This window comes from Phalacrocorax aristotelis, chromosome 2 (genome assembly GCF_949628215.1).
Source record: "Phalacrocorax aristotelis chromosome 2, bGulAri2.1, whole genome shotgun sequence".
Taxonomy (NCBI): Eukaryota; Metazoa; Chordata; class Aves; order Suliformes; family Phalacrocoracidae; genus Phalacrocorax; species Phalacrocorax aristotelis.
In genome coordinates, this window is record NC_134277.1 from 53,342,413 (window position 1) to 53,369,234 (window position 26,822).

The 26,822-nt window shown below is 37.5% G+C and overlaps 1 protein-coding gene across 4 annotated transcripts in view; it reads right to left on the minus strand.

Moving 5' to 3' along the window:
• Positions 1-26,822, minus strand: part of SEPTIN7 (septin 7) — a 79,505-nt gene that overhangs the window by 44,830 nt on the left and 7,853 nt on the right. For all 4 annotated transcript variants that reach the window (XM_075083590.1, XM_075083588.1, XM_075083589.1 and 1 more), the window contains exon 2: positions 16,301-16,403. In XM_075083590.1, the coding sequence (XP_074939691.1) occupies positions 16,301-16,310 (10 nt within the window). In that variant the 5' untranslated portion in view covers positions 16,311-16,403. The remainder of the gene's footprint in view (positions 1-16,300; positions 16,404-26,822) is intronic.

Sequence of the window (26,822 nt, forward strand, 5' to 3'; positions counted from 1 at the left end):
GAGATAAGAGAAATCCTTGTGAGTGGCAGGGTACCACCCGACAACTTCTCACAGCACATTGCAAGAGGCTGAACAGAAATTCACCTTCGTTAGCAGATCTGACCAAGGAAACTCCATGAACCACAGCTCTTTGCTGCCCCTGCCTACCTTATCACCAGCCAGCCACATAGCTTCTTCCACTTCTGCAGCAACACCCTGTGATAAAACTGAATCATGGGATTCAAACAGACCAGCATGCAGCAGGAATATCTGTCCCAGTCACATTTTTCCACCTTTTTATCCATGGAAATTCAATGACTAATTCTTTTACATAATTTATTATGCAAATCAAAATTTACATCTCAAGACTAAGCAGCAATAGAAGTTTCCTTTGTCTTCTGTTTTTACCTTCCCTTTCAGTACTTTCCCACCTTCACACCCAGCATATCAAGTCCTCACTTTCTCCCAGAATAGCTTCAAGAACCACAGCTTTTGCTTGCTTCTAGAAGCAGATACCTCTGAAGCTATATGTATGTTTTGACATATGCAGTCACTTTGCTAGAATATGTGGAAAGAGCTAAAGATGGTTTTGAACAGTAAGTAATAAAGCGCCTTCCGGAAAGGGTCAAAAGTACATCAGCAAAAAAGCTGCAGCCAGAAACATCAGAAACAAGATCTCTACAATTTACTGGAGATGAAAGGATGCTAAATATACTCACTAGTACTGCTATGACGCAGCAGCTTGAACAAAAGAGATAGAGAGGCATATAAGATACGGTGCTTGATCTTCCATTCTCAGAAGCATGAACATAATCAAGGAACAATTTAACTAAAAAGTCATATGCAATCGTTTACAGAAACAAAGATAGCCTTTTTAGTTATCTTAGTCGTCTTAGCTGGAAAATAAAAATTTCTCAGTTGTTTTTTTGTTTTTTTAAAACAAGAGAGACACTTCATTCAAAAGGTTCTAACTGTATCAAGAAAACCCATCTGAGTTTTTTTTTTTTAATCTCTTAAAAAAGATTTTTAAAATCTATATATACACCAAAACCTACCATAAAACTTCAGCTATGAAGAAGCTTTATTAAAAAATCCAAGGCAGGGTGAGGAATCTTACACAGCAAATTGAGACTGCAGTTCATTACAAGTAAAAGAAGATGCGTATTTATGCCTATTCATAATAAATAGGTAACATTTACTGAGGTGTTCATGTCACTCAGAGACAATACTAGTCAATACTAGTAATGCACCAGAAATACCTTAAGTGAAAAAAGCTATTTCAAAAAGATAGATACTACATGGAGAAAATTCTCAGGAGAGGAAATATACAGCAATTACTGCCAACCTAAATTTGGCATATATGCCCACCTCTCTAAAAGACACCATAATCTGCAATATTTCTAACTGTGTGAAAGTTAATCTTTTATCCTTCTGTAGAGTTAGAAGTGCTAGAGGCTCTCAAATTCTTACCCAATAAGAGCCAGCCTCAAGCTTCATCTAAAGTACACTAACAGTGGGGGTGTTAGAACAACGTGTCTACCTGAAGAAAACAAATAGCTTTTAAGATGTGACACTTTTTCTAGTAAGTACTGAGTCTTCTAGTATACCTGCAAAGGTCTAGTTCTCAGTAGCTGAACAACTAGCAAGCAGCTTTCTCCTCCTTATTAAAACTTACAAAAAAAAAACAAGAAAAAAAGGGAAAAAAAACCCCAGCACTATTATTTATTGGATAGGGAAGGTGGTCCTGGAGAATTAAAAGTTTTACAGCAAAGGATATGAATGAAAATGCAAATTAAGTCTTTAACCACTCATCTGGGGAAAAAGGGCAACTTCTCAAGAGGGAGCATTCCATAAAGCATAAATACGAACAAAACCTTCCCAAAGCGACAAAATGCTGTCAGTAAAGACTCATCTTTACTGAGGCTAGGGCCCTAACCTTAGTGCTTCTTTCTGCATTTGTCAAGTCGAGGATAACCTAACCTTAGAAAGATATATCTAAATTAAACCACTTAGAAACATGCAAACAAGTAAAGGACACATCATCTTTAGTGAAGCATGGTTGTCAGGCTTTTAAAATTATTATTTCATTGTAATAAACTATTTATTTAAATATTAATCACATTCAACATTCATTAAATTTATTTTACTTTTTTTTTTTTTTTTAAGATGACAGCAGCAGCAGTCAGTTAAGGAAACCGGTAAATACACAATGTTGGCAAACATAACCTTATTTCAATAACCAGAAAAAATTCTCTGTATCTGCCGTTAGCTCATCTTACTAATAACAGGGAAGCCCTTTCTTGCCCTGCTTTCCAATGGCACAAAAAAGATGCAGTAACATATCAGTTTTAAAATGCTAAAGGAATGCGATAGTCAACTACCGGTTTACTCATTAATTGCATGATCTTTTAACAATTTATTAAGAGACATACAAAGGTCTTCACACTCCACATATTCAAATAAAAACTGTCTTTATAAAAACTAGCATTTGATTAAAGCCCATATCTGAGGCAATCCTAGTCAATCTTTGGTTAAAACGCTACTTTTTAATAAAATATCCACAGTATCTGGTTAATAAGAAACTGAAAATGGCCTAACTTCACCAGATTAGCAACTGCAAAGCATGCCAGGACACAAATTTAGTCAGAAAAACATTCTAAAGGGTATTAGATTCACAAAGATTTCAGAGTCCTTTCAAATTATCAGCATCTTCCATCTTCCTGAACTCTACTGCTGGTTGAAATGGTATAAAAACGGTTTTTTTAGTTCATCCTTTTTTGAAGCAAAATGCAACCGCCTAAATGGTAAAATGAGGAAGCTGAATGGTAAGGTAAAGTCTCCTATGCAGCATCTCATCCATATGATGAATCTCTAGATTATAATGTTGTCTCTCTTTGGAAACACTTGGACTATCAAGTTAACAGCACAAGCTGATTTGACAAACATTTGTCAAGTAATTTTAATAACTGGACCAGAGAGCCTATGTTTCATCAGAAGTTCAAGAATGCAACAGATACCAGACCACTGCATACATTAATTTATTCAAAGAGCCATGTGCATGCATTGGACCAAATATGCTCTACCATACCTACAGTATTAAAATATGACTGTGCAGTGAACATCAGCAGGATAGTCCTGCTGGATTTGACCCTTGGCTTTCCAAACAGTACAGCAATAAAATAACCTATAGAAAAATGAATCAACAATGTACAAACTGAGGATTGTGCTCTTTCCTTGCCTTCCTCCACTTAAAGCTTATATTGCTTCCACAGATATTACACAGCCATAGGCAACGATCTTTCAGGAAACTCCAGTGTCAAGGGCAACCCCAAGTACAAGGGAAAATAAAAAAAAAATCTAGTCTGAACCACAACTGCTCTTTCAGCATGAACATAAAGTCAGACAATCGCTCACTAACATTTTAAAAGAATTCAGTATGCTTTTTCAGTAAAAGCTAATTACAGAACTTAAAACCTTTGGTCTGACCAAGTGCTCCATACCAGCACCTTCCTGAAATGCTCATAAACTACCATCAACTGTGACTTCAAAATGGGACCTAGCTTATTTTATCTAGCCCAGTATCATCTTCCTGAGAGAGGGCAAATGCAGATGCCCAAGAAAAAGCACATGGAAGTGCTTTGAACAGGGGCTGGATCAGACAACTTTGAGACATTCCATCGAACCTGAACTATTCCAAGATTCTGTAAAAAGGCATGCAAGCAAGTAGTGATATTTCCTTGAAATACCATTTATCTCCCAACGTTTATGGTGCTAGTTGACAGAGATCTTTATTTTGACATCTTAACAACATGAGCTTGTGAGAAGTTACAAATAGTAAACAAGAAAGCATAATCTACAGTCAGGCCCCGATGCTATTAAACTCAATTTATTTCCCGAAGGCGCTGACTTCAGCTAGTCACAGACTCTGAGCAAGAAATAGCTATTTAACACTTGTTAGCAGGAGGCCTATTCAGAAGCCTTTTAAAAGAGGTCTGGGGACCTCTTCACCCATCTTTACAGATACCTGCTTTCTCCAAATTAGTACCATGCCGCTATTTCAGCTACTGTCATTATGCTGACCATCCTTCTGATTTCCTGAATTTTCTACTTATCCTGCTGTCTGTATCTTTGCCTGGTCTCAGTCAGCCACTCAATACAATTTAACAGGCATTAGAAAATACAATTACAGCTTTCTACACTGTGCCCCAAAAGCAAATTACTTCTAAGAAATTAAGTTTATTTTTAGCAAAAAACCAGACACATAGAAAACTTCACAAGAGAGCCAAAACTGAGGGACAAAAAGATATATATATGTATATATTCTAGAAGTTTGTCTGATGATTACATAGTACAGTTAATGTTCTGAACTTGTAGGACTCAACTCCTTTCTAATAAGACAGCTGTATAAAAATGTTTTGCAACTAGTTGTAGAATAAATGCTTTTGTTGTTACATAAAGCAGAAGCTGGTGTTTTTTTGAGTAAAACCTCAAACAGTCCAAGTATCTGTGAAGTTCATAAAATACATCCTCTGAGTCAGTTTTATTTTATTCAGTTATCTGAATGCTTGCCACTTGTCATAAAATCAACCAAAGCAGATAAATTCACAGTCAAATAAAAATTTGGACACTGCCCTCAGTTCAAACCACAGTCTAACAGCATATTAAAAAAAAAATCAGATCATTTTCTTTATTGTATAGACTGAAATAGCTGTGATAATTCAAGCCAAATTGTTCCAATTCAAGGAATACTTAAGCCTAAGACCTGGCCCGGTCACCAGCTCAACTCATTTCTTTGCATTCAGTCGCTAAAAATGTTTGATCAGAGAGTAATCTCACTATTAAACAGTTCAACAACAGCAGGTAAAAGGACCAAAATGCAAGATGAGCAAGAACTGTATTTCAGAAACAGTGTGTATTTCCTCATAAGAAAAGTACACGGATAGTTTTCCAGCCACTAGACTGTGTTAGTCTGTTAAGTGAATTAACATGCACTATTGGATTAAGCTCTACCTGTACTGTAGAAGAAGCAGGTATTGATTTTGCTAAATCACTTACAGATTCTTCCCTGCAGTGGTAACTGGGTTAGTTTTTTAGCCTCAGTTACTCAGGAAGAAGTTGGAGACAAAATATACCTTTGAAATAATAATTTAAATAAAAATTCTGTGTACTGTATGCACCCCAGACCATAAAAGAATAAAAATAGAAAGATTCCAGCACAACTTTAGTGAACAACGGAATGTAGAATCCTATTTTTATTGACACAATAATCTACATACAGGAGGGGATTTGGTGTAGCAGGCAAGATCAACTCTTCAAGGTCTGACTTCATTAGGGTTTCACTAAAGTTAATCAACATGCCACAAATGGTAGCGCTGTGGAATACACTTGGGGTGTGGGATGAGAGGCTTCACCCGTCCTGCTCAGGCTAAGCCCTGCATTCGTCCCTTCACACAGGCTTCAGAGTACATGGAAACGAGGTAGTTAGGATTTTGTGTAACACTATATTCTTTCTGCATCGGAAGACTCACACTAACAAGGTAACCTCTGGCATTTTCAGAGCAAGGAGTGCCACACACTAGATGTCTACAAAGAGGGGATATAATTTCTTTTCATGCTTGCAGTTCTGTTGCTGGGAGCACAGAGGAATGGTTAGCTGCAAACCCATGCAATCATATCAAAGGTTTCTACGTTCCCCAAATCTTTTGCCAGAAATCTGCAGATACAAGATTAGAATTCTGGTGACCAAAATGTAGTAAGTTCAGAAGAGAAATCCCCCTAAAAATAATTACCATTAAACCTTGAACATTATTTTATGTTGCTAACCTCTCCACAGGTCATTAAGTAAAACACCATCACACATTACCCAAGACCCAAGAAAACTGATGTTCAGAGTCAAGATTGCCTTCAGGTCCTTTAAAGAGCTCCTTCTGTTATTTACTTGTGCCATCATCCTACATAAAGACATTTTTACTTCAGGGTATTATATTAATTGCTCAGAGGCCTCTTTGACAGACTGTGCCACTTGTCATGTAATTTTATGGAGGTGAAAAAAAAAAAAGTTTGTCAATGGCAGACATAAACAGCCAAATAAGGAAGACAGTGAAGCAGAAATAACCAGAAACTGACAAACTTTCTCATACCTTAAACCAAGGAAGAACAGATGGTAAGAGAGAATTGCTGACTTTCAAAACAAACAAAAAGTTTATTCTCAGAAAACCTACAGCTCCCTTTTAACTCTGCAGCATGGGACAAACTTTTAACAATATCTCATCAGAAGAATCGTGTAGATGTGAAGGCAAATTAATGGATCACAGTTTAATAAAGATACAAAGTAAATGTTTCACAGATTTACCTCATAGGGTTTGAGGAGATACAGATTAAAGCTCAACTAACTCTTTGCCAAATTATCACAGGTGAACCACTCATATCTTTCATGAGAAGTTCAGAATATTCTTGAAATTACTGCATTTGTAACAAAAATCAGATTATTCAAAAAGACTATAAATCCAACTACATTTGGTGCAATAGTTCAAAATTCTTTAATTTAGTGAACTGTTGGTCTGACTGGCAACAACCAGAGCTTTGATAACAGGCATTTCCGTCACAGTAGAACAACATAACATTTGGTTATATCATTGGCAAGTAACATTTAAGGTCAAAAAATTCAAGTCTTTAATGGAAACAGATCAAGGACAGCAAGTTCCAAAACATTGGAATGAACTGAAGATCGATGTCACTTGCTTCTAAAACATGTGCTCACCAACTGCTTATCTGATAATTATATTTTTCAATAGTCATGTGTTTTACAGTTCTTCATTTTAATACAATGCTCATTAGCCTGTACTGCAGAGTGCTCCACAGACATCCAACAACTGCTTTCAGACCACTGAACTACTGTTTTTTAACTAACTTAGCAACAGAAAACAGACCCAAGATTCAGTATTAGCCCATAAACTCAAGACTTAACATATAATTACTTCAGATTGCAAAACTGCTATTTTAAAAAGCACTGCTGTTTGCAGTTAGAGGTGTCACCTGGGAATGCTTCACATTCTTTTCAAATTAGCAAACTGTCACCTTACATAGGAAACAGTACCACTTCATGCATCCCAAGTAGTAAAATACCAGAGCCAGATCCTGTTAGAACTGACACTTGCTGTCCTTAGTTGGCCCACGTTTATTTGTGTTGCACTGCTGCTCATTCTGCAGAAGGCCAAGAGTTTAATTCCCTTAAATGGCAGACCATTTCTGCCCTTCTGGAGAAGCATCTGCCCCATGAAAAACACTCATTTAGCCTTCACAGATGAAGTTTCATGAACAGAAGTATCAGAATGATGCGCTCTGTACTAGCTTTGACACACTTGTTCCGGTTGTAGATGTCAGCATAATTTCTGGCTTAAAGCCTCATCAGTGATGGAAGTCAAGACTTTAGTGATACAATGCCAGAACTGCTTGTGAAATTAGGAAGTCATGACCCTCCAAAAAAGCTTTCACTTGAAGCTTAACAGAAGGAAGGAGCTGTGTCGGATGGCACCATTATACACTTATTACAACTTGTATCAACACTGACAGAAGCTTAGCACCATTCCAAGATAAGAGTGTAAGAGTTCTTACGTTTGTGTTGCTGGTATACGTAACAAAAATACCTACAGTGAAAAATCTGGATGGAAGTAAATGCTGACAACAACTCAAACAGAAAAATTAATTTGATGAAACAGTCAGCTTCAGCATTTTCACCTCCAACCACTGAGAAGTCTAAATATTCTGCCTTAAGTATTACATTACGGTAAATGAATGAAAAAAAAACGGACACCGCCACCAGCACAGAAATGAGAAAATTCTTCTTAAAAGGTGTTTATACTCTTCAATAAAAGAAATTCTAGACAAAAGTATGGTATAAACTCTAATTTGTCAGTAAATGTGCTCAGAAGCTCAACAGAAAAACCATCCAAAACCCAGAATGAAACAGTTGCATGCAACAGCCATACTACGTACAGAAAAACACTGGAAAAAGGGAAAAAAAAAAATTAACAGCTTCGAATGGATTCAGCAGTGAAGATCTGAACTGACTATTGCAAAATCAGCCAGAGGGAAAACATGCATACTGAATCAGAAGAGTTGCATTTAATGGGTCACAGTGGCTTTACTACAATTGGATATTTAGACCACAAATACTCCATCCAAGAACATCACTTTGGTTACAGTATTAACCTATTCATTCATTCACGAAATTGTCAGCATTTCTTGATACAGCAGGCAAACTTAACATTTTCAGCCAACAGGAAGAAAGCAGTTTTCAACTCATACAGCATATTGAGCTATACAAAAAACCTACTTTGAAACTCACTCTGGGCTTGTAGCAAAGATGGCCCCGAAACAGTCCTGCAGTAAACTGGCACCTGATTATCCAGGGCTAAGGAACTAGAAAAAGTAGTAGTGACACTTCTAACAGGTCATTGCTTACAAGATGTGCAACATTTAGCTCACACCCTACCAATGCACCATGACAGCTCAGGGTAAACTGTTGAGTTCTGAGAGTAGAACCAAGTGTTGGCCACCTGATAACCAATTTAAGCTACAAAATGTGTCCATTAGTCAGGTACCTTCTCTATAATGTGTTTAAGTTCACACGTTACATTAAACACCATTACACCTGAACATCTACAAAAGCATAACTAGAACATCACATGCCGTGACTAATTATTCTTATTCTAATATAAAAAAAACCAGCTCATTCATTTCAGTTAAATTGCGATCTACAAACTGTCACCAACAGGAACAAGAACCAGGGTTCAAATGTTGATCTCACCATAATGAACAAGTGTACTCTAATATATGAAAAACTAACAGTGTAACTGTGTTTGTGTGCACATGGCCACATATTTGGGTGTGTAAAACCAGCAAGGACATTTTTATTTAGAAATAAAATTTAACACTTGTAAGCTAGGATAAGAAAAACCACCTACACCAAAAATATTTATGTAGTTAGAAACACAGAAAAAGTTAAAACTGCCCTGAAGACAGCCAATACCGTGACAGGCTTAATTATGCAGGTAAGTACTGAAAAACTCCACAAAGCTTAAAAAAAAAATTTAAAAAGCAAAGATGATACCTACATAAAACAGAGCACCGTACTTCATTAGATGGTTTTCATTCCCTGAATTCATCTATCAGGCACCTAGTTTTAAATGCAGGTAGAAGTAAAAGAATTCATACCATTTGTTATGAGGCTGACAAGGACATGGTCTATGAAATAGAAAAAAGAAAGTGTTTCCAACAGAATCATCATTTATTTAAAGAAATGAAAGCCAATTAGGTTACAGGCAGATTTTTGCCAAATTACGGGTTCACATCCACATACTTATTTAGAAGTCTCTTCCCTCTAAAACCTTTGCCAGGAAACAAAGAATTTTAAAAGAGGAATTAGACTCTGTCCAAAATACTGCCACACAAGAAACAGTGTAGTTTAAATACAACCACCAAAGCTTTACAAAACTTTTCCTTACATTTTCAAAGCAATATTTTAATATAATAATACTCGGTATGTAAAGTTGGTTGTCAGAACTCAAGATTCATATGACAGCAAGCATCCAGTAAGAGATACCATACTGAAGTTGGCTTTCATAGACTCTACTCATGAAGCTTTGTATCCAAACAGTTAATAAAGAAAATAAAAACCCAAAGGGTCTTTAAAAATTGTCCTGTAAGCACTACAATTCCAATTAATGTTGTAGTTGCAAACAATGAAAAATTGAGAATTGAAGAGCAATCATTTTAAATACCAGCTTCAGTTCTGGCCATTAGAGCCTTCAAAGCATCCTTCAGTACAAGTCTAAGCTATCGCACAGTGAGGGAAATGTTTAACATGAGCTTAACAAAAATTAAGATAATTTTTTTTTTCATATTAAGCGATTAGAAACCACTATGCTATGAGCAACTTGTGAGAGAATTTGGAGAGATATGGTTTCTAGATAAGCTCAAATAGGTAGATTAACTGACTATCTCAACATTAAGTATTAACAATAATACACTGAAAAAGTTTCTCTTCCTCCATCTCAGTTTAGACTTTGTGTAGGTTTCTTTCCCCAACACTAGAAAAAAGGCACAGGAAAATACCACAAAAGATGCAAGAGCAGCAAGCACACTCCAAACTGCATTACAAAAAGAAAGAGGAAAAAAAACACCCATATAAACCAACAAAGTATGCGAAAGATTCTAATTGAAGCCAAGTAGTCACATAAATCTATACTTCAAGGTCTCATCTGAAAATAACTTGGTGGAAAATCATGCATTGTAGGCCAGTAAACTCACAGTTAGGTTACTGGCCTTTCACATCTTGAAAAGATATTCACTTTTTTTCCACAGAAAGATCTTCAGAGTTCATCTACTCTGCCTTCTCAAAAAACCTTTATCAACTTCTTTGCACAAAAAGGAGCGATGTGCTATTGGTGAGGCATTACTCCATCAACAGAGATTATTCCAGAGGAACGCATCATCTCTAGGAATACTCTGGCTCCATTCTAAGTTCCACCAGTCTGCCAATTCTTCCGAATTCAACACAGTTTGTTTCAGCATACCCATCAGGTGCACGGAAGTATTAAGCTGTCAATTTTAATACTGTGTAGACATCATCATTGGAACGTTTCCACAGAACTAGCACATGAAAGGTAGTTTGTTTTTTTTTAAGATCACAAAATTCTTCAAAGAACCTTTCCTATTTCTGTACTTCACTGAAGCCTCATAATCTTGTCAACAGAACACCTGCAAGCTAAAATCTCTCCCTCATTTTTTTAAATCTAGTTTCCTAAGGGAGCCATACCTGTTATACAACAGCTGAACCCAGACTGCTACTTTTCTTTACAGAAAGAGTACCCTGGGAACTGAAGGAGTGCTGTCTGACCTGGCCCCAGCCCACTGGCACAGCAGTACCGGACAGGCAGTCAGCCATGCAAGTAGCTCAAAGTGGGCTGCAGCCAAGGTCACAGCATGGAACATGTGACAGTTTTCAGAGGATGAGAGAATTACAGGAACTGAGGTATTTTGAAGAAGTTAAGTTACAGGGGAAAAGGGGGCAGGCCACATTCAAGAAATAAAAAAGGCTTTGCTAGCTCTTTTCCATAATATGGTTTTTCTAAGATGTACACCCCGACTCTAAAACAATAATGCAACAATATAGTCCAAGGAAGCTAAGAAATTACTAGAAAGGTCAAAACTCGCCTTTTTTTTCCCTCCAGTAGGTTTAAAAGAAAGTACATTTTAATTTAAGCTATATTTGTATGGTAGTAGAGCCTAGAGGCTTCTAAAATAATGGCAAGGTTAGGCAATGAATACTCAGCAATACTTCACTGATCCTAAGAAACCAAGTATGAAGGTCACACCAAAGGCCAAACACATACTCAGATACTGTGGTAGAAGGGACACTACAGAAACCTTAATTAAGAGGATTTCAAATCACAGCAGGTCAGCAAGAACTGGGAACATCCCAAAATGGTTTCTACTAAATTATACTGCCCGTGCACAGGTTATTTTCCACTTTTTCTTCCTATCCTGCCATACGGTTAACGATTTTGTTCCTGGCTTTAAAACTGGGGGGAAGGATATCAGACTAGCAAAGAACAAGCAGCTGTGAACATCCAAGGCTTGTGGTACCACATTTGGCTTGACAAATAAACTGCCCCAGAAAGCGAACAAATGGAAGGGGTATTTCTAATCAGAACACGATCCATCACCAGAAGATACTGGTATTAAACCAGTGTAAGTTTTCTTCAGTGAAAAATAAAACTGTTCTAAAATGAGTGCGTGCTTTTCCTTTAACGTAACTTCAAGTCTTGCAAAACACAGCCCTTTCCTTTGAGTCCACGCCAAAAAGCCATGTTTAAACCAAAACATTTGAGTGCACATAGAATTACAAGTGAAACACTATGACAATAATGCATGACATTTTCCTATAAGTTGTAATCTACAGGTGATCTACACAGCTAAAGCAACAGTTAGAAAACAAAACAGACAATTTACTATAGGAGATGTTTCAAACCAGCTTTTAGAGTCAAAGCTACCAAAGAGTTGTTCAAGAAACAGGAACTGTGTAGTCAAGTGACTTTCCAGAGGACTTTTCTAAGTGACCTGCATTCTGCAAACCAGATGATTTGAGAAGAAATAAAATAAAATTTAAGAGTCCAACCTCTAAAAGGCTCATGAAGCCTGATCACCTTAAAGTATATAGCTCTAGGAAAAGTAACCCCAAATAATTATTCTTAAGTACATGAAGTCTATAGGAAAAAAAAAATTTTTAATTATAACTTTGCATCCACTCGGGTGTTGGTTCAAATCAGATGTTACCAGTGTAATTTCAATGCAAGAACAACAAAAGAGGGATTTCCTAATTCAGTGTTTAGGAAAAAGACACACTGAAAAGCAACTCTGTTCCATGCCTCATTACACTAGAGCAACAAGAAAAACACACGCCCACTACTTAAGCAAATATTATTATATTAATAAACAGACATAACTACAATTTCACAATTAAGATTTTTCTTTAACTGTGAGCTACTAAGCATGGTAATATTATTTCCTAAGCATCTGACTGAAGCATGTACTTTCCTCCAAAAAAACCTGTACAGCAGAGAAATACAGAGAATGCACTTTGGATTTCAAATATTTATGTCAGGGTCTCAAGTGTTTTGACAACTATCTTATACTTGAAGAGATTATAAAAGATTACGAAGAAAGCAGCCTACGGAGGCAAACTTGAACATTTTTTCCACTGGTGAGCTTCAATATTTCAGATGTAGAATTAGTTGCTTTAAACCACTATTTAAATGCCTTCTTTTGAAAGCATCAAGAATGAAGCTCAGTTTAATGTGTATTTCTGCCTACTTTATGTCTTATCCTCACAGGAGGCACTTGTTAAGTCTTTATTCTACAAAGCCAAGTCATTTCAGAAGTAGTGTGATTTAAACTACTGATTAGCCTTTTAGAATATGACTAATACGAAATTCATTGTCTCATGAGGATTTTTAAAGACAAATCAATGTCCAATGACAACTGATCAGTAAGGAAACAAGGCATTACCTCAGTCTTCTTGTTTAGAAACACTACCAAAAGAAACAATACAACTTAGAGAAAACAAATACAGTTAATGAGATAGAAACATTGAAATGTTTATTATGGCTAAATATTACAGAGTAACCCCAGTTCCTATTAAGGTTAGCTTCTCAATGATTCTCAAAGTATCCTTTTCATATTTAATGTTTTAACATCAACTTTTTATATTTATATGTGTGCAGTTCATAAACACTTCACCCTTTAGTTACGTTTAATATAAACACCAGAACACCTGGAAATTAGCACCTATATTTACAGAAAAGACTCTACTTTGAGGCCTATAATGCTAGTGATCTTATTGAGTCCCAACTCAGAGAGCAAGTTAAAGGACAAACCACTGCCCATATGGCTGAAGCAGAGCCATTTCCAAAGCAATGCCCCCAACCAGTTTAGGTCAGCTCAGATAAGGAGCACCTATGTCCTGGACCTGCTCTAAGCTATTCAACAACTACACAGCCTCATGCACACCCAAGTTTAAAAGCCCGCTCTCCAGCTTCACTGGCACAACAGAAGCACGGCAAGCCGCCCCCCCATGGGCAGCGGCATCATCTCCAGGGCAATGGCAATAACTCAGCAGCCTGGGGAACACAATTTATGGAGCACCTACATGCCTTACACTCAAGAATGGTCTGTAAAACTGTTCAATTTCCCTGCAAAAACCCTTACTGGAAACAACATCAGATCTGTTGGATGCTGTACTTAATACTTCCTCAGTAACAAATATCTTACATAGTTAAACTGAAAACTGAATAGTTTCTACAACAGTCAGTACAGCTGTGCAACCAGATTGGCAAGTCCCCCCAGAACACTGATCCGGTGACTTTTCATACTACACATTTCAAGACAAAGCAGCCAGGTATCACACTATGTACATCTATTAAGTTTAACTGGTAATTCCAGATTAAATAGACAACTGGAATACAGCTTTTATACAAATCCATTAGCTGCAATATCAAGCCTTACAGACACCTGAAAATAGCCAGCCACAGAGATCACAAAGGAAACAAAACACACTTGGCATCTGTTTAGCAACCACAAGCATTTTTTTTCTCATTTTTCATTTCAGAATAAACAGGTAACATACTGAAGTATCTATAAATAAAGCATAGCCAGCAGACTAATAATTGCGCAATCTACAGTAAAAGGCAGCCATGCATGCCCAATTCTTGGTAGTAGAAAGAGCATGAGAATATCTCCAAGAGAAGATATATATACACAGTATTCTTATTCAGCAAGCACTGACCATATACAGATTAGCACTACATTCTAAAACTTAAGTTTTAATAATTAGATCATAGATAATTCCATTTACTATTATGGAACTGTATCATAATGCCAGGTAAAGACCTCAAACGAAGTCAGAGCACATTATCTCAAAGGATGAATGCAGCAATAGCTAGCTACAATTCTAAGACTCTAACTGTGCATTACATTAGTGTTTACCAACAAAAGTGATCAGTAATACACAAACTATTTTGTCTTCATATTTAAAACAGACACTTTTTTCCAGGGCATACTATTACCAGACACACCACTTTAAAACAAAATCATTTCTCTCCCCCACCTCTCCCAGATGTTAGAGTACTAAAAGATCAGCCATCCTTTTTCTTAAACACTCACTTTCAAGTATCTGATTTCTGTACTGGAGGGTTGGAAGCAGAGAATTAGGTACATTTTTAATTTAGACAACTACTGCCCATTATCCCAGTAAACTTCCAGACAACGGCACAAATTCGCACGCAAATTAATTCTTAGTAGTGAATACAAGAATATTAGAAGTAAAACTAGCAACAGAACTTTCTGATTGGCATCTCATTTTCAACCTAATTTTGGACCAATTTTTATTCTCAATGGCCACAATTTTCTACAGTTCTCCTAAGGGCAATTGCATTATACTGTACTACAGGCAAACATAAGAACACCGAGGTCATTTTACACCCTTTCTCCATTTCTAATACATCACTACATCATCTACTTGTGCTTTAAGTGACTTGGTTTTTGCGAGAATGAAACTTGGAAGTACAAGTTATACCCCATTCTGGAACAATACTTATGGAAGACAGTTACCTCTCTTCCTCCTCCCTTTTTCCTGTAGACAGCAGAAAACCAAATTTTATTTAAAACTAAACAGTTTTGTACCAAATAATGAATTATGTACTTGGACATGAGATTACAAAGGAGGCTGCAATCAAGTTCCAGAAGAAAAAAAACAGCAACGCTCAAATTTTAAAATTCTAACTCACTTTGTAATCAAAAGAAAATTATAAGTGCCTACAATGAGTTTTCACCTATTTGGCCTTGATTTCTAACTCCATCAATAGTAATACTATGTAACGTGCTGCATGTGCATACTGACTGTACAAGCTATCCATTGTATTGATGACAAAACATCAAAGCATTGTCAAGCTAGCCAAATTACAAGAGAAAGGTAGACATCAACAAAGAGACAGCTGGCTATTACTAAACACACTATTATGATTATTTTAACCATTAGCATATCAAAACTGAGTCACATATTCAGTATATACGTATATCGGATACACACAAATGTGCCCAACCTTAATAATGGTAAGAATGGGGACAAAGGAAACTGGATGTCCTAGCTGGAGAGGTGACAATTTGGGTCATCACTGAAGCCGAAATGAACTGTTCTGCATGCCATTATTCATCCATACTAACTATAGTTTCCCATTCTCTGTAGTCCATAGGGAGCACACTGTTTACATTTGGTTTTCTTTGCAACCATACAAACTAGAAAGGTTTGTTTAAATTAAAGCTTTGATTTTGTAGCACAGTTTTGTGGCCACAGAAGTGCAGGATATACAGGATCCTGCTGCCTGGTTATGTGCAAGGAAAGATTCCAACTTTACTTTTGGATCCCAGTTTACCATGTTGCACTCGACTGTAAAAGCAGTTCAATTTTTTTATTCAAATTAAAATCCAGCTTCAAATTACTTATATTATGTCACACTTCCAAGTCACATTTTGGACAAGATCCACACCAAACTTTTCTTAGACCGTATCAACTAAACAGTTCTCATTCGTTATTCTCCTCCTCATGTACTTGCATATCAGACATATTCTGTTCCAACACTATAGAAGAGGAAGATCCATATTTTCTCGCGAGACCACACAACACATTTACATCATCATCATAGATTTTAAGAACTATGTCAATATACTTCTAACGATCACCACTCAAAACAAAGAAACTTACCTACTACCATGAGTGTGAATTCAAATCCTCTCTTCACAGACTTCCGGTAAACTTGATTTGGAAGATTTGCAAACCCCACATATCCTTCAAGGTTCTTCTGTTGCTAAGTCAAGACATATTTAGAAAAAAGTTAAAAGAAAAGCTTGTAACTTCTTACTTTGCTTGTATTTTCTTTTAGTTATTTAAGTGCTCACTTCCTTGTTGCACTTGTAGAAATGTGCTGTCTACCCAACCCCTCAACAACCTAAGCCGTCTAACATCAAATACAGCGCAGTGAGCACAACAATAAATAAGAATTTTTTTTGGACTGGTTAGCCAAGACTGGCACAGAAAGTTAGCTATGCTAACAGTATTTTGAGCAAGTACAATTACCACATTATGACTGTGCAAGCACCAGAGTGTACAACCGCAAGCAGATTAAAAATGTATTCAACTTTGTTCCAATGCCCACCTGAAATGCGAGCAATTAGTACAAGGGTAGCTCTCCTATACTCCCCGGAGTCATGGTGGTATTGCCCCAATATAATGGGGACTAACTTGACACCTCCTACTTCTGGGTCACACAACTGGAGGCCTCCATGTTAAATCTAGATCTGCACAAACGCAGCATGAACTGCAACAAACCCTCCATAAAGACAAAGTTTCAGTTGCTTTGCGCTGTGAATAAGTTATTCAAAACATTGCCTACTGTGAAAAGAGAGGATATGAGAGATAAGAGTGGATGTTAGCCACTGCTTCTTCTCACCGCATCAATGAAAAATGTTGAAGGTGCTTAAAATGCCTCTCCCTCACTGTACTAGACCCAGTGATCCTCCAGAGATCAGCCATGCTACTTTTGAATGGATCTTCCAGCAGAATCCTAGCAATGCGTTTACCATCACAGCAGGTCTGAGGATTGTCTTATGAGATGAGACAGTTCTTTTACAGAGAATCTGAAAATACTTTGAGACAACTGTCTACTTAAAGCAACACAAGGCACTGTTTTTCATGGAGCAACGATTTCAGCCTCTAGGCTTTATGTCCGTCCAAAGTTGAGATGATGTGATTTGATACTACCTCAGTTTCAGAGCTTAAGAAATTTATGTACATCCACAGAGCTGAAACACTGCCTACAAGTTTTAATACCCCTCCCCTTATCTTTAAGACGATAGAGGAATTCTAAAAAATAATTAAAAAAAACCTCTGTTCTACTAGAGGCAGTATTGCCTTGGAACTTCTCGTATTGGATAGAGTACGGTTAATTTAAGTTTGGTATGTGGCTGACTCTTGCTTATTTGGATATTTTTCCTAAAAATCCACAGAATAAGCTTATTTCAGTAACTACTCCTAGAGGTTGGTGTTTTGTTTTGGTTTTTTATTTTTAATTAAAGCAAACATTCTGTGCAAGGATATAAAAACACTATCCTTTTTAAAAGCATTGAATGCAAGAAGAACTAGCTTCTTTGCAATTCAACATCCCTAGTCAATGAATTGACTTTCGGCTTTAAGTCACATAACTGATATCTCCATTTGGCAAATAAACCATTATTCTCAAGCAATGCTACACCACTAAAAGACATATTTAAATTTGATTATGGCACCAGTATAATAAGTCTGAAAAGTCCAAACTTAGCAGGACTACTTTGAAAAAGACAGATTTAATCCTACTGCAAATCAGTATCGGCTCTCATTTAGTGGTAAGACGCTGCATCAATTCTCCTTCAAGTTTAAAAAACAGCACTATCTCTGAACTCATTAACCCATACAGAATAAGACAGGAACGTCCAATGATAGCCAACTGAGGTAGGTGTTATAGTTTCAAGTTCAGATACACACAATACAACAAATGTTATTACTTCTCTAAATGTAGGAATGTTTGCCTTGTAACATCAAGAAACTCTTTCTATGATTTCTTTTTTCAATTCAGCCTTTGGTGCAACAATAGTCTCATCTGAAAGACTTCAAAAAGATTTTTTTTAAAAAAATCAGCCAGGAATTTAAAAATCCAAAGGCTGTTTTACTTTTCCTATTTCTTACTACATGTGAGGAATACAATCTATCATGAATCCTGAACAGGAGCCAATGCTTCAGAGATATTACATGACATGCAGGTGGGTACCCTTTAAGAGATTAAAGAGCTCCTTAACAGTGCAGATCCTTCATAACTATTAAGAATATGCAAATGCTATTCATCCTACCATATGAATATCTACCAAAATATCGAATCACAGTCAGACACTCCTTATAGTTCTACTTGTCAACCACCTGCATCATTTAATGCCAACACACCTTTTAATGTATGTCACTCTTACCAGGAACAGCTCACCCCCTCATTAAGTCTAGGTAATACTTCTTTAAAAGAATAGGTTTACATATAATTCTTGTTTCAAACTATTTTTCTTTCTCTTCCCTTCCCCTTCACATATAGCTCCACATTTTGGACAGTTTTACTACTAAGAACTTTAACAATGCCAAGTACAACATGCTAAACAAGAATGAATGGCAACTTTAGGATTGTTTGCTCTATTAAGTGGGTCTACAGCATTTATACCCACAATTTTAACTAATGAAATATGTTAGCAGCCAGAAAGATATATGAAGTGTTACATTTGGCAGTAATATGTATTTATTGTGACTATGTATACTGCATAGGAAAGAGCCTCTTAAAAAAAAAAAGTTGGACGCTAGATTCAGATTTCTGGTATACCAATACCAATTAAAATTGAAGCTTTCAACATACTGATTTTTAAACAGTTGCATTTGTTCGTAACTTGCTGCTTCTAGACCTACTGAAACAAACTCAGAATTGAATTTCTTAAATTCCTGCAACAGCTTTTAAAACAAGTTACTACTTTTTTTGTTGAAGCATTGACTCACACTGTATTGATCATTGTGCCAGGTGAGATCTCATGTTTCTAGTACTTACAATAGCTTCCCCTTAACTTTTATCCCTTCCTGATTTTCAACCAGCTGCTACCTAAGCTCAGTTTCAGTTCATCTACTAAAACCCTAATGCTGCTTCTATTTCCACAATAGCTGTAATAAATCTTTAGCAAAGTAATACTTACAGCTACTTTGTAAACAACACATTTCCATCATTTCCAGTGTTGAAGATATTGACAGAACACAGCCAGAAGTAGTCCAGTAAAACGATGAGTTTGGACCATTGCAGCAACGAGTCCACGCAGGTGCAGCGGCAATCCAGAGAGAGAAAGAGGGGTGGTGTGAGGAGAGAAGAAAATGAAAGAAAAAGTTACTTACATTTGACCAAAGTTACCCACAATACTTTTAATCTAGTATGCTTAGCATACAGCGTTTTATGTAACCTTAGATTGTTTTACACGTTTGACAGCTTTATTTCACCTACCATGCTGTATGCTATGCCTATGCTATATGACCTCTTTAATGGTCAACACAGGTAGTTATTCAATCATTCTTTTTACTCTAGTTGTTCAGTGTGCTTTTTGTCTACCATATGCTATCTAAACCTGTAATAGGTTCAAGGGTACTTATTTTCTTCAGAACACGTAATCTCATTTCACCACACTACTGCAAAATATTGTTATTTTAGAGTGGAAAAGGTACAAAGATCAACACCATCATCATCATAAACGTCTCTCAGGATTTTGTATTTCTATGTCACTTCATAGATTCAGTGAACGGTATCAATTCTCTTCATTCACAATACATAGCATTAGAGCACTGCTTCAAATTTGGTCATAACTGTTATGGTTGACCAGCCAGAAAATAAAGAACAAATTAGGGGGCAGAAGTTAAGGGTCTGTTCAGCATCACCTAACTCTGTGGATGACAAGAGACCTATGCTAGCTCTCCAACGTGGCACTTAAAATACTTCAACTACAAACCCATAACAAAGACCCTTTAAATTCCTGTTTTTCACTGAACTTCTTCCCATGCTTCAGTATTTTGAGAGACCAATTAAAAAAAATTTTCAATACCAAGTTCTAGGCCAGCAGTCAATGATGCTTCTGCACACTAACATGTAATTTTTTATTCAGTCCCATACTCCAAGAGGCTCAGAGCCTATTTTTAGAAAACTTACATTGTGATGGAGCCTACAGTTTAAAGTGGTACTGGGGTCCCATAATGGGACCTTCCTAATGGGATGTGAGCCTTTTGTTTTTACAGTCCCCCTCATATTCTATCAGTGTCCAGAGCCGTAACAACTCAGCACACTGGATGCTTTGCTGCCACACTCCCGTGAGAGGACAAAAAAAGCAAAGCACCGCCAATCATTTCCAGTCCCTCTCTGTGCCCCGCAGAGAGGTGGCACAAGACGCTCCATGTAGCTTTGTGGGAGGACAGATGCACGTGCAGCAGAACTGGAGCAAGCTGTACAGGCTGGGATACAACTCATACTGCAGATCCTGCAGGAGCATAAATGCCCAACAGCTTTGACATCCACCACCTTAAGCGCTATGTTACTATAATTTATCTTGTTGCACCTCACTACTTTCAACTTTGAAACAAGGTAGCATTGTCAAGTACAGAAGACTTCTACATCAGTTCACCAAGTCCACATGAGGGTCTGGTTCCCTGCACAAAAGCAGTATTATTAAACAGCACGATTTTAAAACCACCATCCAGCAAGAACAGCCACGTGGGTCAGACCAAAGTTCCCATCTTCAACAGTGGCCAGAAACATACATTTAAGGTATGCGCATACAACGGAGTAAACAGACAGCAGTATTTCTCTAAACACCTCCATAGACACCAAAAACCTACCTCTCAAGTATTTGTTAAGATGGGGGTATTTTTCCACTTAAATAGCATTTGACTGATTTCTCTACTGTGTACTCTTCTTAGCATCATGTAAATGGAGCATCCACAAAAGCCCCCATAGCAAGGACTCCCTCTTGATTACCTGTACATTGTTAAAGGGAGGACTTCAAAAATCACCACCTGGTAGCTTAATTGCTGCACAGTACTACCTGTGTTGGAAAACAGCCTTAATAATCTAGCATACTTCATTGAAAAGAAGCTGTTCTGTGCCCCTGATCACCTCTGCTGCACTTCTGTAACAATCTTCTAGCTCTGTACTCTTCTGGAGAGACCAGGGCAAGAGCTACACTCAGTATCCAAGGGCCAAAACAGTCATATATCCACAGCCTGATCGTATGGTATCTCTCGTTCTTGATCCTTTCTTACTGATTCCCAGCATGCAATTTGCTTTTTTGACTACTTCTGAATACTGAGCTGATGATACTTTGAACTGTACACAGTCTCAAGACCTTGCTCCTGAGCTTTAATAGATATTCACAGCTTATCAATGAGTGTACAGCGTGAAAGCAGTCCACATATATCACTTTACATGCACCTACACTGCACTTCAGCTCTCCTATCGTCTTCTAACATTTTCTAGTCCTTGTAGTCGTCCATCATCTCTGCTCTAACACAAATGAAGGCAAGACATACACACAATTATAAATTTGACCTTAGTTGACTTTTGCTGCATCCACTCTATGCACTCAATGTTACTTTAATGTAGGTCTCCCCCAAGCAAAATGTCAAAGCCCACATAAAACAGCTGCAGAGCTGGCATTTTTAGATCCATCATCTGAACCAATGGATTAATGGCCAGCAGCATCTTTGTTATTGCCCATACACATGCCCATACATACATATGCCCGTAATTTACTTCTCTCTTTTATTCTATGCTGTGTCCAGGAGCAATAAATCTAAAGTCATTCTTCAGGTACTACCACCTGGGCCAAAAGATGGCAGTCTCTAGCATAAGGTCCATTGCCTGACAAAAACAGCATACCTTAACCCTCTTATCAAGAGGGGAAGCAAATCCAAGGTGAGCTAAAGCCATTTTTTACCTCTACTACATGCAAATTGAGAGCTCAGCTCACACTCCACATGGGTAAGTGCAGCTGCTGTGCACTGGTAGTAACCAGCAGCCTGCTACTCAATGTTATGCAAACTCCTCAAGGAGTTATGACCCAGCCAAACTAGCAGGAAATATTAATATTTCAATATGGAGGCAATACATAAAACATACAGCTAATACATATCTCCATCTTGTTGTGCCACGTCCCAGAGGCAGACTGCAACTGCACGTCTTGCAACTGACAGTTTTTGTTACCACGTTCTTAAAATAGGACCTTTAGGCAGCAGTGTTTAGTGTAACAGTGCTTCTACAAGCCCTGAGGACTTGTTAATATAATAGATTAAGATATATGCAATCCACATTAGAAAAATACTTAATTTTAAAAGTATGGTAATAACAATACAAAAGGGGAACTCATCATCTCTAGCTATGAAATTAAACTTATGCTGAACAACTACAAACATGTTTCTCCTTTCACAATTCAAAGTAAAGTGAAAACATCTGCCAGGTCAGTAACGTCTGCTATAACCTGCATGGTAGAAGCCTAGTACTAATGGAAAGGAAATCAGCACTTTTATTCCCTCAAACAGGCGTCAACTGCAAACAGCAGAACCCTATTAAAAGCCTTCTTTCATAATAAGACAGCTCGGCTTCCAAGTGCAAACCTAGGGTCTTGCCTACGTTAGAAAAGATTAAAACTATCCTCAAAAAGGAGCCAAAAAATCGTTTTCATGTGTAACCACAATTAAGAAATCAAGATCTCTTTCAGTCTCTAGGTAGGAGCTGATTAAGTCAATAATCAATAACTTCGATCACTGATCCAGTGAATGCACTTTCAATTCAACTCATCCTCAAAATCTCACTGGGCATAGTGAGTCAGTACCAGCAAAGAGTGAGGTTCAGACTCACTCTTTTCCTGTGCCAGACACTATCATCTGGTTTGTTAACAGATAGTGTTGAAACACGTGTGATGTCTAAGAGCAAAAGGATTCTGCAAGAAGAATTCTGCACTGTAAAGAGATCAGAAAGAGCAGACAGCATAGTCCATCTGTTGGGCTAAAGGCAGCATGTCCAGAAGGAAAGCAGAATATTCTCAAGAAAAACAAAGGGGATGCAGCAGGCACTCTGGGAAACCTTAGCTTGCCTGTTAAAAAGAAATTTGCCAGCCTTCAGAGCCAGCATACAGGATACAAGGGCATGCCCAAGCAAACTGTGCACAGACTGCAGCAGCTACAGTGAACACAGCCAGTGCTGCAATTCTTACAGAGGCCAAAGAAGTGCAAGAAAGCAGACAACTACAGGAAAATGAAGCCCGTTACCTATTTAGAAAAGCAAAACTAAGGACAGATAGATGGGGGGAGGGGAGGAAAAACAAAAAAGAAGCTGTCAAACTACCAAAGCAGGCCTGTATAGCCTCAGCCCACAACATTAAAAGAAGTCCTACCCACAATGCCAGCCACCCATATTAACCATTTTTATGTAACGGTTCATCCTTTGCTAGAATTAGCTAGATGACCAATTCCTTGAAGAAAAAGTCCTTTCTATGCACTGTAAGTACACCTTAAAAGTACAGGAATATAATTTTAAAGCTTCTTGTTCTTTTTTGTTCATTTTCCCCGTTATTCCAGCTTTACAAAAGCCTTAGTCTGCCCGCAGAGAGCAGCATGCATACCACCATCACGTAGCAACTTGCATCTAACTGAAATGACCAACTTGAAATCAAATTTGACAGTAAAGTGACCGATTATCTTCCACTCCATAAAGTAGGGGTCAAAATGACTACAGCAAGAAATGGCACAGAAGACAGGGAAGCCTACAGAAAGAGGTCACCAGAACAGCAGCCAGGGAACCAGTGTCAGGAAGAGAAGCAGATAAGCATCAACCACAGATCACTTCATGTATCTATCACCACTTTTAACCTTCCTTCCTAACTCCTCCTATGCAATTTTGCTACCCTTAAATGTTTATTCCAATACAAACACAGAGACAAGGGTTGAAGGTGAAAGACGCAAAGGAAAAACATTTTGAAAAAAGCTATGAAAAATTCCTAGATACAAAACCTGCAAGGGGAAGCAAAAAAAACCTCTGTACTCCATATTTACCATGTCTCTTGTCTATTTAGTTTGTGGAATTTTCCCAAAGACATGTAAATAAAAGGTTAAAAAAGAAAAACAACAAACCACTACTGGCAGGAACTTTCAGGAAGTTTTATCTCACACTTTCATCTCTCATGAAATCAACTAAACCATGGATTTGTGGATTTGGAAGAGCCATTTTTAAGGAAACATATTCTCCACAAAATAGGTTAGTGCCTCAACCTGGAGACCATTTCAGTCTGACTTAGCACTGGAAACATAGTAGAAAGAAGCAACGAAGCACAGTAAGTATTAAGAAACACACTGAAGTATCACGCTGTGACATATCATTTAGTTCCTTCGCCATTTCCTTTTAATCTAAGTTACTGTTGAGCATTTGTCAGTTCCTTCAGGCGCACCTTAACATTGCATTTTCCTTCAAAATTTACATACAAATTGGTCAATTAACAGAAAGACTCAGCAGGCAGTGATAAATTATGGTTTATAAGTTTAGACCTATTTAAAAACCAAACCAAAACGATTCCCTCCCTCTCCCACCCCAAATCTCTGTGCAAAGCAGCAGCAAGAGCAAGGGCATCTCACATCGGCCCAAGCACAGGAGTGACTTTTTCAGGAAGAATAAATTCCTGCAATCCAGCTGGCAGTATTTCAAGTGAGGGACTCAGGAAAAGGCATTTGCAGGTGTGCACTCTGCCCTTCCTTCTGGTCTATGCCTTGAATACCAACAGAGGTGAACTCCCCAGCAATATATCCCATTCCCCTCATCAAGCAGCTGTAAGGATGGCAATACAAGAAACAGTATTGTTACATTTCTCGCCTAAAGGGCTACTATCAGATCTAGTAAAATTTCTCGAACATGTAGGTGCAGAAATGCTAATAAGAGGTGAATCACTCATGCAGAAATATGCAAGTATGTTCAACACACTTTAAATGAAACATGTTCCCCTTAAAATCATGAGAGAAATTATAGTATTTCACCACTGGTGCTTCTGTTAACATGAGGAATTCTCATTTAAAGTAACTAGGGTGAAGGGCTTTTACCATACTTTCCTGTATGGTGGATGCAACTCATTCCCATATGGGAGCCATCTGTTTTTCTGTATATTCTCTTACTTTCCTATACCAGTTTCTATGTTCAACACCTCAAACTTGGACTTCTAGAAGCTTTCAGAAGCCCTGTAGGTTTCACCAGGAAAGATATTTTGAACTAGAATTTTCTAAGAGACACGTTCTTGTCACTTGTCTTTTAAGGTTTATTGTACTTTTGTGCTGTAGCAAACTGGCACCCCAGAACAGTGAAACCCAAGTACTTCTGAAAGCACCAATCCTTTTGCCTCTCACAAGCAATTTCATTGGAAAAAATAAAATGTATCTTGAGATTTCTCATCATTAACAAGCTGTTACCAAATAATCATTTAAAGACACATCTTTATGAAAAAAGCATAGGGGTAGTTCAAAGTTAGCTTGCTATATTTTTCATCACTTGAGGCAGGATAGGTATATTTCCACAGCATTCATTTCCCCCTATGACAGCATATTTTAATGACACTAGAAGACAGAAGCTAGACTTTTAATTACAAGCTGAATTTTCATGATACTCTGAAATCATGTTTATTATTATGGTTCAGTACTTTACTACCAGGTTCATCAAAACTACCAGGAGAGGACCTTAAGGGTATTATTACATTACTAATACTTAGAGGACTTTACTTTTTAACTATTTCCACACTGTCTGAGGAGTTCTGTATTTATAATATAAATAACCCTAATGAGACCAAGAAAATAAAAAAAGACACACATAGGTGCTATTTTAAAGAATTATGCCAACTAATAAAAACCTCACCATGTGTTAAACTTAGATGTTTTGAAACGCAGCTGGCTGGCTGCATTGGTTTTAATTGTCTTTGGTTTTAAGCTAGAGAGATACCACAGAAAGATAGCTCCCATTATAATTACTGTGTAAGGAAGATAGTAAGTAAAACTTAAGATTGTTTCCCCTGCGGGTTGCAATGGCAACTGATACAAATGAATGGTCCATACTGATAATAAAATATATCATCCAGGTTTAATACTAAGACCATTACAGCATATAATTGGTATAATTACCATACATCTGTCGTATATGTTGGCAGTGAGAATCCCTAAGTTGTGATTCCATTTATTCCATGTCAAGGAATGCATTTTTAACTTGGCATTTACTGCATGTTTTTCAAAGAGGAAGGCAACCCCTTTGAGAGCATCCAGGACACCAGCAGTCTAATTGCCTCAGGTGAAAAAACTAAAGACTTCGAGGACTGGAGCCACAGCTTGATAGGGAACCATCCCCGTGCTTAACAGCACCAAATCTGTCAGTTTTCAACTTCCCAAGTACTTTTGGTTTTGGCATTAGCAGCAACGCAGGCTGTGAAGAGCATGCTATTACAAGGTCCAACATGGATACCAGCAGAGCAGCTATCCCGTATGATTAGCCATCTGAAACTTCAGAGTGGAAGCTAACTCCTCTCCATACCTGGCTGCCACACCAGAGTACATGATGGGCAAGATTCACAACTGGGAACACAATTCAAAAGAACGAGAAACCCAGAATAATTTT